This window comes from Scyliorhinus canicula, chromosome 15 (genome assembly GCF_902713615.1).
Source record: "Scyliorhinus canicula chromosome 15, sScyCan1.1, whole genome shotgun sequence".
Lineage (NCBI taxonomy): Eukaryota > Metazoa > Chordata > Chondrichthyes > Carcharhiniformes > Scyliorhinidae > Scyliorhinus > Scyliorhinus canicula.
This window is the reverse complement of record NC_052160.1, coordinates 118359587-118374677: the sequence shown is the minus strand read 5'-3', so window position 1 is coordinate 118374677 and position 15091 is coordinate 118359587. Positions and strand designations below refer to the sequence as shown.

The following is a 15091-nucleotide window of genomic DNA, read 5'->3' as shown; positions in this document are numbered from 1 at the left end:
AGTGGAGCTGAGTCCACAAAAGATCATCCATGATCTCATTGAACGACGGAGCAGGCTCGAGGGGCCAGATGGCCTACTCCTGCTCCTAGTTCTTATGTTCTTATTACGAGGAGAGGTTGAGTAGACTGGGACTGTACTCATTGGAATTTAGAAGGATGAGGGGGGATCTTATAGAAACATGTAAAATTATGAAGGGAATAGATAGAATAGATGCAAACAGGTTGTTTCCACTGGCGGGTGAAAGCAGAACTAGGAGGCATAGCCTCAAAATAAGGGGAAGTAGATTTAGGACTGAGTTTAGGAGGAACTTCTTCACCAAACTGTTGTGAACCTATGGAATTCCTTGCCCAGTGAAGCAGTTGAGGCTCCTTCATTAAATGTTTTTAAGATAAAATAGATAGTTTTTTGAAGAATAAAGGGACTAAGGGTTATGGTGTTCAGGCCAGAAAGTGGAGCTGAGGCCACAAAAGATCAGTCATGATCTCATTGAATGGCGGAGCAGGCTCGAGGGGCCAGATGGCCTACTCCTGCTCCTAGTTCTTCTGTTCTTAAATTACAGTGTAACATATACCCATGAAGTGTCTGTGTTGTGCTTAATTAAGGAGGCTATTCTACTATGTGGTTTAAAGTACAAGTTTCCTTTGAAGTTAAAGTTCAGTCTAAAGTTTTCAGTCTTTTGCTACAGTAAATGTCTTAAAACATTAAATCTTGTCATGTAATTCTTTCAACTATCAACTGGAAGTTGAACTTCTTATTAATAGTTATGGGTCGTCATAGGGATTTTAACAAAGGAGAGGTGGATTTGGGTGTGTGTGACAGTTGAACCCCTGAAAGTGATGCTTGCTTGAGATCCTGACGTTATCCCACTCTATTCCGTTTTTCATCCAGGTAGGTTTGAAGGCCAATGGAGAATATCCATGCACGTGTCAAATTAGGCATTGAAACATCCCTTGTTTTAACCAAGGTTTCCTCAGCAGACCTATTTCCCAAGCTGTGTCAAAGTCAGTACTAGCTTTATTAATGTGAGTGAACAGTGGGAAGAGCTACTTCCATGCAACTGACAGGTTGGGAAGTCTTTCAGCAGTAAAACTCAGGGACTGCAGCCATGGTAAAATGAGAGGCAGCTACTGACAACACTCCATCAAAAGCATTTTAAGCACTTGTCAGGTGATTGTCAATGCTTGGCAGTCCCTTCCTCAGTCTTGTACTTCATTAGCTTGAACTTCACTTTCCTGCTGCCAGCCTTTACTATGGCATGGGAGCAGTTTGGGTAGCTCCACTTTGTACCTCTGACAAAAAGCAAGAGGATCATCAATGCAAACACCAACAATAGCAATAACAGCACCAGCTGTCATTTCCTCAACCGCATGCCACACGACGGACAGAGCGGATGGACAAAGATCCAGCTCAAATGTATTTATTAATTTTATTTATTCGTTCATGGGATATGGGCATTGCTGGCAAGACAAGCATTTATTACCCATCCCCAACTTCCCTCCATTTCAGAGGAAATTTTTAACAGTCAAACATATTGGTGTGGGCCTGGGGTCGCAGGTAGGCCAAGCCAGGTAAGGATGGCAGATTTCCTTCCCTGAAGAACATTTTTGAGCCAGATGGGTTTTCACGATTTCATGATCATCATTAGACTTTTAATTCCAGATATTTTAAGTGATTCAAACGTCATCATCTGTCATAGTGGAAATTGAACCCAGATTTTTCCTTGAGTCTCTGGATTATAGGTACAGCAACAATACCAATACCCCATTGCCTCCACCGAGATCCTCAACACAGAGTCCGCAGCCAATGGATCTGCTTTCCCAACATGTGGAAACCTGTTGATGACACATGCAGTCTCCAGGAATAAGACTTCCTTCTGAGTGGGTCTGGTGGGCACACATTGCTGGTTGTCGTCAAGATGCTCATCTCTGGTGGTCCACCGCATCCTGCACCCCCACCCAACCCTGGGTCTCTGCCTCTCCCGGAGTTTGTGTGCTCTCTTCTCTTGCAAGGAGAGAAAGCAGGGCACTAGAACTAGTTTACATGAACAGGAGGGATGGCATGGGGCAGGAGGGATAATAGAATAAGGGCAAATAAAGAATTTTGGCTGCTGGGATGGGGATATGAAGTTCCTGGGGAGGGAGAAACAAATGGAGTGGTGTTTTGTGAAGACTGCTGTAAATGGACATGTCAGAGTGTGTGACTCAGCGCCTCAAATTGCTCTGCCACTCACCTTTCCCACCATCCTGAGGTCCTGGATACTGAGTGCACTGTCTTAAGATTGGAGAGGCCACACTTCTGGTGCTGACATCCTCGGTTACTCTCATCCATGCCAGCTTAGTTGGAGAGACTGTCCACTCCTCGCATCCTTGAGGAGTCCCGAGGAGTATCTTTCTGATACAACTATCATGTGAATTAATGGGTACGTATGCATAACTCCAAATACATTCAGAAGAAATTAAGGGGAGAAGGGTGTGGAAAGAGTGGGAAGGCATGTGTCACATTAGAATCAGGACTGCCTCACTGCAGTCCCACAGATCCCTCAGCAAGACCTCCTGGTAAGAGAGAGGCTATCGGGGAGTAGCCTCACTGGGTCTCCTCTCCAATCCTGTGATTGCTGCAGTCTCCCGGCGGGCCAGTCTAACCAAGTCGTGAACTCTCCAATTAGAAATCCTTTATCTGAAGGAAATGGCATTTCATCGCCCCAATTGATCAGGTTATCCAGGATGCTAATGCCATGACCCAGTCAAAGTGCCTCAGCAAAGCTCGATGGAGAGTACAAGGAGTTTCCAACCGGAATATACCCTGGATCAATGCCCTAGCATCACGAGGACATGTGCAAACAGCTCAGCTGAATATTAAAGTGATGTTCTCCACAATTGGGTCCTCGAATGTCAGATGAGGGAAACAGGAGTTGCAACCTCAAATTCATTTTTAAAATGAAATACTACAATTTATACCAACAAGCTTTAGTTAGTAACATATCTCCAATGCAGCGCTCCTTGGTTTTCCCAAAAGTCAGCTTCATATATTACTTATGAAAAAAATTAGGGTTGTTCCGAAGCACTTACTTTCTGATACAACTATCATGTGAATTAATGGATACGTATGCATAACTCCAAATACATTCAGAAGAAATTAAGGGGAGAAGGGTGTGGAAAGAGTGGGAAGGCATGTGTCACATTAGAATCAGGAATTGCCATATGCCTCTCAAGCTTTTCCCATGTGTTTGTTCGCTGCTAAACAAATGGTGCAAGAGACACCCACTCAAGTGGATTTCTAACCTCAGCTATGGTTTTGAGCAGAAATGCTGGATGGACACCAAGTACTTCCCCATGGTGAGGTGAGGGCATTGGAAAGATTAACGTGTGAAAAGCTGGATAGGGAAACAGAGAAGACCTGGGAATAGATCATCAGCTTTTTCTCTTGTCTGGGGAATATGTTTGCCCCTGGGGAGCCTTGGAGGATTGAGAAAATGCTTGCACATATGAACCTATTGTATGATTTGACACATCGAACACTCAGTTTTCTTTTCACAAATATTTGAAAAAATTTTTATTTAGAGTAACCAATTAATTTTTCCAATTAAGGGGCAATTTAGCGTGTTCAATCCACCTAGCTTGCACATCTTTTGGGTTGTGGGGGCGAAACCCACGCAGACACGGGGAGAATGTGCAAACTCCACATGGACAGTGACCCAGAGCCGGGATCGAACCTGGGACCTCGGCGCCATGAGGCCGCAATGCTAACCCACTGCGCCACCGTGCTGCCCACTTCTTTTCACAAATATTAGAATTCATTACCAGCACTCTTTCATGTTGAGATGATACCACGGCATTAACTTTCACAGAATAGGCTGCCAGTATTGCTTTTGAAAGGAGTTAAAGTATAGACATCGTACACAGACACTTGGAAATGACAGAGATTTAGCTTCCATTGACCTCAATTTGGCTGCTAAACTTTACTTGTGTCTATTTTGCAAATTTGACAGCACTGTAATGTTCTCAGATGAATTTTATCCAGCTTCAGCTATTTTGGTGACAAGCGATGGAAAACATCATGGGTGCAACAGTAATAACTGTGGCCGCACAACAATATACAGTAAAACCTATTACAAAAGAAGGGACAAATTTGACAGCCTCCGAAAACAGGCAAGGTGATCATGATATACAATTAACCCACATGCTTTAGTTAACCCAGGCTGCACGCAATGCCATCTCACGAATGCCCAGAGATGCCAAATCAATTTGTGTCTTTAAAAGGAGGATTCAGAAGGCATTGAGAGATATAAAGAAAATACAGGAATGGGGACTAAAGATGCCAATGGATAACAAAAATAGTGGAACACGTTGGATGGCTTCAGTTCTAATGAATGAAAATAATATCACTTTAAATTTCAGTTTTCGTTGTTCAAATCTAATCAACTATTTTTCCCAATAGAAAAGTATAGAAGCCAACAAGACCGCAGATATGGGCAGCCCCACAGCTGATAAATATCAAACACTGACACAATTAAAATTTTGTCCAATTTTCCCTTAAATAGTCAACACTGGCTCCTTGGACTGTCGATTCAATATGTTAACCAACTTCACATAAAATAGCAAAATCTAAACCTAAATTTAAAGTGTGCTCCCCTCTTCTAAGTTTGAACCTGTCCCCTAATTTTAAATTTGTGATAACTACAAATGTACAAAGAACAATACAGTGCAGGAACAGATCCTTCAGCCCTCCAAGGCTGCCCCAACCATGCTGCCTGCCTAACTTAAAATCTTCTACACTTCTGGGGTCCATCTTCCTCTATTCCCATCCTATTTCATGTATTTGTGAAGCCACCCCTTGAACATCACTATTCCACCTGCTTCCACCACCTCTTCCGGCAGCAACCTCCAAGCAACCACTACCCTCGGTGTAAAAAAAACTTACCTCGCACATCTCCTCTAAACTTTGCCCCTCACTCCTTAAACCTATGTCCCCAGTAATTGAGTCTTCCACCCTGGGAAAAGATTTCTGACTGTCCACTTTGTCCATGCCCCTCATAATTGTGTAGACTTCTATCAGATCGCCCCTCAACCCCCATCATTCCAGTGAGAACAAACCTAGTTCATCCAACCTCTCCTCATAGTTAATGCCCTCGATACCAGGCAACCTCCTGCCAAAACTCTTCTGTACCCTCTCCAAAGCCTCCACATCCTTCTGGTAATGTAGTGACCAGAATTGAACACTATATTCCAAGTGTGGCCTAACTAAGACTCTATCCAGCTGCAACATGACTTGCCAATTTTTATACTCAATGCCTGGCCGATGAAGGCAGGCATACCGTATGCCTTCTTGATTATCTTATCCATCTGCGTTGCCACTTTCAGGTGACCTGTGGATGTGTACATCCAGATCCCTCTGCCTGTCAATACTCTTAAAGGTTCTGCCTTTTATAGTATATTTCCCTTCCAAAATACATTACCTCACATTTGTCCATATTAAACTCCATCTGCCATCTCTCTGCTCAGGTCTACAAGCAATCTATATCATGCTGTATTCTCTGACAGTCCTCATCGCTATCCACATTTAGTGTCATATTTTAATTTATTTATTCCCTTGAGAATCTTGAATACCATCTTCCTTGAGCTTTCCCTTCTTCAGGGTAAGCAATTCATGGGGTTTAAGCTTGTCCTAGCTCATATACCTGAAACTGGATATCGGTTGGCTTTCCCTTATCCAGGAGTACACACTGTTGGAGGTGTCACCTTTCAGATGCAACATTAAACCGAGGTTCCATCTGACCTTGCAGGTGAGTGCAAAAGATCCCATGGCACTATTTTGAAGTCTTACAACACCAGGTTAAAGTCCAACAGGTTAGTTTCAAATCATTAGCTTTCGGAGCACTGCTCCTTACTCAGATGAATTTACCTGAGGAAGGAGCAGTGCTCCGAAAGCTAGTGATTTGAAACAAACCTGTTGGACTTTAACCTGGTGTTGTAAGACTTCTTACTGTGCTCACCCCAGTGATGCAGGCATCTTCACATCATGGCTACTATTTTGAAGAGCAGCAGTGGAGATTGCCACTGGTGTCCTGGCCAATAGTTTTCCCTCAATCAACATCCAGTCAATCATTCTTCACATTTCTGTTTGTGAATGTTAGCCGAGCAATCATTCACTGCTGTGTTTTTAAAACAATAACGAGATTTCAAAATTATTTCTTCACTCTGAAGCCCTTTGGGGCATCCAATGGTCATTTAAGTCACTTCATAAATGTAAGGCGTGCTTTGTTGCATGCGTTTAGATAGTATATCAGTAGGGTCATAGGATATTTAATGTGCCAACATGAATTTTCCCCCTACACAAAGCACATTGCCTTATACCTTCTGCATGAAATTCTTACCTAAATCCCAATTTTTGTCAAATTGTATGGCCTGGGAGGCTGCATTTTGCCACGAATTGGAACTGGAATATTCAAAACCATTTTGTGTAACATTATTGAACCCATTGACGAAATGACAGTAGACATTGGTGTCACCCAATTCTGCTCTATTACTGATTTGTAATCGTCTCTGAATGTTTGCTCCTTTCCTACTGCATCAGAGTTCTTCCAAACTTGCCACAATTTACATCACCAACAATTTTGAATAATAGGTAGAATTAATCTCAAGCCACATTCGACTTACGTTAGTGGTTTCTCTAATCTGCTTCCTGTTGAGCCCACAATCTCCCCAAGGGTGCAGAAGATTTGGCCCAGAAAGTCCTATGAAGTAACAAAGCATATCATAATTGAGTTATATATTTTACACACTGCAATCATTGCTGACATGATACAGTATTCGAAGGTTGATAATTAAATGACATTGATAGTACCTCACCTTACCAATAAAAAGGTGACTCCACCCTATTGTTTCAACCTGGTCTTTAGCATTATTCCAACTTTCAACCACCTAGGGACTATGGGTGCGATTATGCCATGCTGTTGTGCCCGGCACTAGGTGCATCATGGGAGAGACCAAAATGGTGAGAATGGCAAAACTGGATGTGAGTTACCCAACCCACAGCACCAGGCATGATCTGGATATTCATATTTAAATAGATTCATATGAACGGTCTATTTGAGGCCATATTCTACCGGCGCCCGGGAGTTTCAGGCCAAACCGGTGAAGCCTCAACCGGCCATCATTAGTACTGGTTTCCACTCAGGCGTGATGGCCACTTCAGGGGCCTTGGAGGCTATTGGAGCCTCCTGGTGGTTGGGTACAGGGAAGGACAGTATCCTGGCACTCCCGTGTTGATGTCAGGTTGGCACTGCCAGGTGCCAGGGTGGCAATGCTCTTTGCCAGGTTGGCAGTACCAGGATGCCCAAATGCCATATTGGCATCTCCAAGAGTGAGGGCCTGAGGGTTGCCATGCACATGAAAGGTAAGGGTGTGTGAAGGGGCATCATAAAGATTGGGAGGGGGGGCCGGGGGTAATGCCCATGTCTGCGAGGGTGGCACTGTCCGTGGATGGGGGTTGGGACACTTAAGCTCATTTAGAGATCAGGGCACCATTTCAAAATGCTGTCCCGATCCCCGAGGAGCCGGTTTCACCAGCAAGTTCATCTCCCACTGCTGAAAACATTTCTAAGTGCGGGCTAAACCAGGGAGAAACTTCATCAAGGTCCAAAAAAATGACTCGCGCCTGGATCTCACTCAAAAAGCTAGTGGGAAACACCCCGCCAAACTCGCCAACATTAACATTTTTTGGGTGAATCATGCCCTATATATATATCAAGAACACAAAAATGCATTCTAGCAATTGAACAAAGAACAAAGAAAATTACAGCACAGGAACAGGCCCTTCGGCCCTCCCAGCCTGCGCCGATCCAGATCCTTCATCTAAACCTATTTTCCAAGGATCTACTTCCCTCTGTTCCCCGCCCGTTCATGTACCTGTCTAACTGCATCTTAAATAATGCTATCGTACCCGCCTCGATCACCTCCGCTGGTAAAGCGTTCCAGGTACCCACCACCCTCTGCGTAAAAAACTTCCCACGTACATCTCCCTTAAACATTCCCCCTCTCACCTTGAAATCGTGACCCCTTGTAATTAACACCCCCACTCTTGGAAAAAGCGTGTTGCTATCCACCCTGTCCATACCTCTCATAATTTTGTAGAACTCAATCAGGTCCCCCCTCAACCTTCGTCTTTCCAACGAAAACAATCCTAATCTACTCAACCTTTCTTCATAGCTAGCACCCTCCATACCAGGCAGCATCCTGGTAAACCTCCTCTGCACCCTCTCTAAAGCATCCACAGCCTTCTGGTAATGTGGCGATCAGAACTGCATGCAGTATTCCAAATGTGGCCTAACCAAAGTCAGATACAACCGTAACATGACCTGCCAACTCTTGTAATCAATACCCTGTCGAATGAAGGCAAGCATGCTGTATGCCTTCTTGACCACTCTATCAACCTGCGTTGCCACCTTCAGGGTACAATGGACCTGAACTCCCAGATCTCTCTGTACATCAATTTTTCCCAGGACTCTTCCATTGACCGTATAGTCCGCTCTTCAATTAGATCTTCCAAAATGCATCACCTCACATTTGCCTGGATTGAACTCCATCTGCCATTTCTCTGCCCAACTCTCCAATCTATCTATATTTTGCTATATTCTCTGACAGTCCTCCTCGCTATCTACAACTCCACCAATCTTAGTATCATCTGCAAACTTGCTAATCAGACCACCTATACCTTCCTCCAGATCATTTATGTATATCACAAACAACAGTGGTCCGAGCACAGATCCCTGTGGAACACTGCTAGTCACCTTTCTCCATTTTGAGACACTCCCTTCCACCACCACTCACTGTCTCCTGTTGCCCAGCCAGTTCTTTATCCATGTAGCTAGTACACCCTGAACCCCATACGACTTCACGTTTTCCATCAACCTGCCATGGGAAACTTTATCAAACGCCTTATTGAAGTCCATGTATATGACATCTACAGCCCTTCCCTCATCAATTAACTTTGTCACTTCTTCAATGAATTCTATTAGATTTGTAAGACATGACCTTCCCTGCACAAAAACATGCTGCCTATCACTGATAAGTCTATTTTCTTCCAAATGTGAATAGATCCTATCCCTCAGTATTATCTCCAACAGTTTGCCTACCACTGGCGTTAAGCTTACAGGTCTATAATTCCCTGGATTATCCCTGCTACTCTTCTTAAACAAATAGACAACATTAGCAATTCTCCAGTCTTCCGGGACCTCACCCGTGCTCAAGGATGCTGCATAGATATCTGTTAAGGCCCCAGCTATTTCGGCCCTCGCTTCCCTCAGTAACCTGGGATAGATCTCATCCGGACCTGGGGACTTGTCCACCTTAATGCCTTTTAGAATATCCAAAACTTCCCCCTTCCTTATGCCAACTTGACCTAGAGTATTTAAACATCCATCCCCAGCCTCAACATCCGTCATGTCCCTCTCCTTGGTGAATACCGATGCAAAGTACTCATTAAGAATCTCATCCATTTCCTCTGACTCCACGCATAAGTTCCCTCTTTTGTCTTTGAGTGGGCCAATCCTTTCTCTAGTTACCCTCTTGCTCCTTATATACAAATAAAAGGCTTTGGGATTTTCCTTAACCCCGTTAGCCAAAGATATTTCATGACCCCTTTTCACCCTCTTTATTGTGCGTTTGAGATTTGTCCTACTTTCCCAATATTCCTCCAAAGCGTCATCAGTTTTAAGTCGCCTAGATCTTATGTATGCTTCCTTTTTCCTCTTAGCTAGTCTCACAATTCCACCTGTCATCCATGGTTCCCTAATCTTGCCATTTCTATCCCTCATTTTCACAGGGACATGTCTGTCCTGCACTCTAATCAACCTTTCCTTAAAAAACTCCCACATTTCAAATGTGGATTTACCCTGAAACAGCTGCTTCCAATCCACATTCCCTAGCTCCTGCCGAATTTTGTTATACTTGGCCTTTCCCCAATTCAGCACTCTTCCTTTAGGACCACTCTCGTCTTTGTCCATGAGTATTCTAAAACTTACGGAATTGTGATCGCTATTTCCAAAGTAATCACCGACTGAAACTTCAACCACCTGGCCGGGATCATTCCCCAATACTAGGTTCAGTATGGTGCCTTCCCGAGTTGGACTATTTACATACTGCTCTAAAAAACTCTCCTGGATGCTCCTTACAAACTCTGCTCCATCTACGCCTCCAACACTACAAGAGTCCCATACAATGTTGGGAAAGTTAAAATCTCCCATCACGACCACCCTATTGCTCCCAGATTTTTCTATAATCTGTCTACATATTTGTACCTCTACTTCACGCTCACTTTTGGGAGGCCTGTGGTAAAGTCCCAACAATGTTACTGCACCCTTCCTATTTCTTAGCTCTACCCATAGTGCCTCAGTGCTCGAATCCTCCATCGTGCCCTCCTTAATCACAGCTGTGATCAATTAAAATGCAATGATATGACAAGAGCCATTAGAATGCTGACTGGAATCATCTGCTAATTCACAAAATGAAATGATTTAAAATCACTGGTAAATGCATGTGATTTGCAATTTTCAAAATTCATGGTCTACACTACATTACAGAATCTGTTTGTTATTTTGTGTAAATGCTCTATTCTGGATATTATACAACAGGTAAGAGAACAAAAAATACTTTTTTCTCTAAAGTTATCATTTAAATAACTTGAAAAACAATTTTTCTTTATTTATTGAAAAAATTGCCAAAAGATTTCAAATCCTTGCTTTCAAATCTGTGCATCTCCTTGTTTACATATTACAATTTTCTCCCTGTGCGCTAGTCATATGGAATTACAGTAGGAGGAGGATATTGAACCCTGCAACTCTATTCTACTCCTCATCAATATATTTAGATGTGTAAATATTGAAAAGCATTTAAACTTCAATCAAAGGTCACACTAATGAATTTACTGCATAGAATGAACCACAATCAACGATTGTACATCTCCTGAAAGGAATGATTTAAAAAACTTTAAGGAAATAAAAAAGAATTCAAAGGAATGAGCTACTAATTATTATCTGGGACATGGCACAGCACCATCCATTGCACAGAAAGATGGCTTTGTAGAGGAACAAATTGTCTGAACAGGACTAGTCTTCAATGTAAATATAGTTAGCCAGGCAGATATAAAATCGGCAGAACGTTCTGCTGCTTCCCAGGAAGGTGAATAGGTCATTCAGCCCTCAAGGCTCCTCTACCATTCAACTGGAATTTTTTTTTTAAATTCAATTTAATTTCATGGGCCAGCTTTAATGTTCATCCCTAATTGAGAGTCAACGACATTGCTGTGAATTTGGAGTCACATGTAGGCCAGACCAGGTAAGGATGGCAGACGTCCTTCCCTAAAGGACATTAGTAGATGGCTTTTATGACTATGGTTTCATGGTCATCGTTGGACTTTTAATTCCAGATTTTTATTGAATTTGAATTTCACTATCTGCAGTGGCAGGATTGAACCTAGGACACCAAAACATTACCCTTGGTCTCTGAATTACTAGTCCAATGACAACACCATTATGCTATCGCCTCCCCCATGTGACTGGGCCTGTATCTCAACCCCGTTTCCTGGCTTCTGATCTGCAGGTCTTTGACATCCTTAACAAATAAAAATCTTACTTCGTCTTGAAAGTTTCAATGACCAATTTCAAATTTAGTGTTAAAATTCTACATTTCCACTACATTTTGCACAATTTCAGTCCTCGAATTGCGGCCCCAGGAAATAGTTTCATCATCTATATTGATTCATTTTTATTGCTTTCCTAAATCTTAATCAGATTAGAGAAACTAGAATATAGGAACAGAAGCAGCCTTTTGGCCCTCCCCCGCCATTCAATATAATCAGGGCTGATCGGTTATCTCAATGCCAAACTCCTACTATCTAGAAATAAATTTATTTCTTAAATATAGTCAGTGACTTGGCCTCCATAGCCTCCTGTGGTAAAGGATTCCACAGGTTCACCACCCTCTGAGTAAAGATATTTCTCCATGCCTCAGTCCTAAATGTATCCCAAGACTGTGACCCCTTGTTCTAGACCCCCAGCCAGATGAAACATCAGGCCTGCATCCAGACCTTCTAGCCCTGTCAGAATTTTATACATTTCAGTGAAATCCCCTCTCATTCTTCGAAGCTCCAGTGAGCCTAGTCGACCCAATCTTTCCTCATATGACAATCCTCTCTTCCCAGGAATCAGTCTGATGAACCCTTGCTGCACTCCCTCTACAGCAAGTGTATCCCTCGTTACGATCCCAGATTGTGTTAGAACTGGAGGAGATGATCCCAGAATGGAACCCTGTCTCAAAAGACTGTAACTTTTATTTTTTTTAAATAAAACATGGTGCAACAGAGTCACAGGACCGCTAATTAGTTTCAACAGCAAGAAAAAGTTGTCTATTTAACATGAAAAGTTGGATTATTATACAATATTCCTTTACCCCCCCCCCCATCTTAAAGTACAATGGTCTCATTAACACAAAATGTCCTTTTATGCACAAAAGAGGACACTCCCCTCAAAACCTGTAAGTTAGTGCATGTGGTTTTCTCCTCAGAATCCCCCCAGATGGTTGTCACATGAGATTTTCCAAACTCCATTCCCAAAGGAATCATATTTCATAATAATGCTTTCTCTTGGCAGTTTACATTCTGAAATCCAGTCCAAGTTTTACAAATGACAATTTGAAACAAAGCTTCCATTCTAGCCCAGGGTTTCACACCAACCCCTTTAGGATTTCTTGGTCTTGACTGCTTTGCAAACTGCTCATAATTGCTTGATCTCTCGATTCCAAGACAATTTTTTTTTAAATTTAGAGTGCCCAATTTTTTTTTTCCAATTAAGGGGCAATTTAGCGTGGCCAATCCACCTAACCCACACATCTTTGGGTTGTGATGGTGAAACCCACGCAGACATGGGGAGAATTTGCAAACTCCACATGGACAGTGACTCAAGGTCGGGATTCGAACCCGGGTCCTCAGCGCTGCAGTCCCAGTGCTAACCACTGCACCACATGCCGCCCCAATTCCAAGACAGTATTAAAATTAATCAAATGTTTTACCCTCCTCTTCTAGTTACTGCAATTGTCTCTTTAACTTAGAACACTTTGTTTGCTCTTCCTTGAATTCATCTCAACAATATCTTGGGCTCAGTTCTCTGAACTTCATTGTATTAAACATTCTTTTTGTACCAATTTCCTGGTTATTTGGACTGTAAATTGTACTTTAGAAAAGCTTCAATTTTGCACCACCCTTGTCCTATCCACCAGTGACCTGGCTCCAACTGTTCTGGCTTCCAGTTAAAACTAAGAACTCCTGTTGCTAAGCAACGCCCACATGCTTATACATTGTATTTATTTTTCACACCATAGCCCTCCCAACACACAGTAGAAACATAGTTGGAATTAACCAACCCCCAAGCATACACATACCTTTGTCCTGCATGAATTTAAGTACAGTTTTACCCTTCCAGACACAGGCCGGGATTCTCCCCTACGCGGGGCGAGGGGTCCCGGCGTAGCGCCAACCACTCCGGCGATTGGCCTCCCCAAAGGTGCGGAATTCCCCGCATCTTTAGGGGTTGGGCCCGCGTCGGAGTGGTTCCCGCCACGCCGACTGCCGCCAAAACCGGCGCCAACGGCCTTTGGCGCCCGCCGCCCGGTGTCAGGGCTGGCCGAAAGGCCTTCGCCGTTCCGCGCATGCGCCGGTGCATCAGCGGTAGCTGATGTCACCACCGGCACATGCGCGGTAGGGGGGTCTCTTTGCCTCCGCCATGGTGGAGGCCGTGGCAGCGGCGGAAGCAAAAGAGTGCCCCCACGGCACAGGCCCGCCCGCCGATCGGTGGGCCCGATCGCGGGCCAGGCCACCGTGGGGGCACCCCTTGGGGTCCGATCGCCCCGCGTCCCCCCAGGACCCCGGGGGCCCGCTCTCGCCTCCAATTCCGCCACCACCAGAGGTGGTTGAAACCACGTGGGCGGGACAGGCCTGTCAGCGGCGGGTCTTTGGCCCATCGCGGGCCGGAGAATTGCCACAGGGAGCACACCGATTGGCGGGGCGTGATTCCTGCTCCCGCCGATTCCGGGGTGGCGGAGAATTCCGGCCACGGCGGGGGCGGGATTTACGCTGGCCCGGGGCAATTCCCCGCCCGGGGGGGCGGGGAGGGGGGGGGGGGGGGGTCGGAGAATTCCGCCCACAGGAACATTAAATTAAACGCACTTAATGCTGAACCTTATTTCTAATGTTTACCAATACAAATATAAATCCTTTGCTTTCCTAACACCCTTCTTAGCTAAGGAGACCAAAACTGCACACAATTCTCCAAGTGTGGTTCACCAAGGCTCTGTACTGCTTCAGTAAGACATCCTTGCTCTTGTACTCCAATCCTCTTGTAATGAAGGCCAACATATAATTTGCCTTCCCATCTGCTTCCTGAGCCAGCATGCTTGCTTTCAGTGACCCCCCTCAGCCATTCAAATTCAAAAGAAATATAGCCCATATTTATGTAACCGATCATAATTTAAGTGTCCTTATGCAAACACATACCATGATATGGACTACACAACTATTCTCTGAAGCTGTGGCAAAGTGAGGATCAGAGCAAATCACTAAACAGAAATAGAAATCAAACAATAGAACATCATGCAAAACTGGAAAGAAAAATACTTACATGTTTTGATAAATCTGGGCTTTTTGAATCAACATCATACCTAGAAAGAAATAGTAACAAAAACCATTACCTTTGCAGAAAATGTTATCAACTTAGGTCATAAATGAAAATTAGTAGAATTCCCCGCTTCCCAAAATGGAGTTTTAAAGAGATTTCTTATTACTTTGTATTATGGAGACCCAGGCACAAACTGAAAATAATCAACAATTACAAGATTGCTACAATAACCAAATCTATGTATGTCAACACAAAAAAAAGCTGAAATGGTTTCATACGCCCGGATTCTCAGAGTAATGGCAATGATCGTTGGATTGTCGCTGTTCTCCAAAATTCCCCCGACTTGAAACTGCCGTGTATTTCTGCTGGATTATTCCGACTCCGGCTTTCACAGAAATGTGCAGTGAAATATGCCCTGGGAAATGG

General features: G+C 43.8%; 1 protein-coding gene across 3 annotated transcripts in view; it reads right to left on the bottom strand.

Annotated features, from left to right (window-relative positions):
• LOC119978716 (copine-8-like) overlaps positions 1-15091 on the bottom strand; it is a 789805-nt gene that overhangs the window by 566622 nt on the left and 208092 nt on the right. For all 3 annotated transcript variants that reach the window (XM_038820547.1, XM_038820548.1, XM_038820549.1), the window contains exons 5-6: positions 14669-14708; positions 6657-6733 (exon numbers count right to left, since the gene is read on the bottom strand). In XM_038820547.1, coding sequence (XP_038676475.1) covers positions 6657-6733; positions 14669-14708 — 117 coding nt within the window. The remainder of the gene's footprint in view (positions 1-6656; positions 6734-14668; positions 14709-15091) is intronic.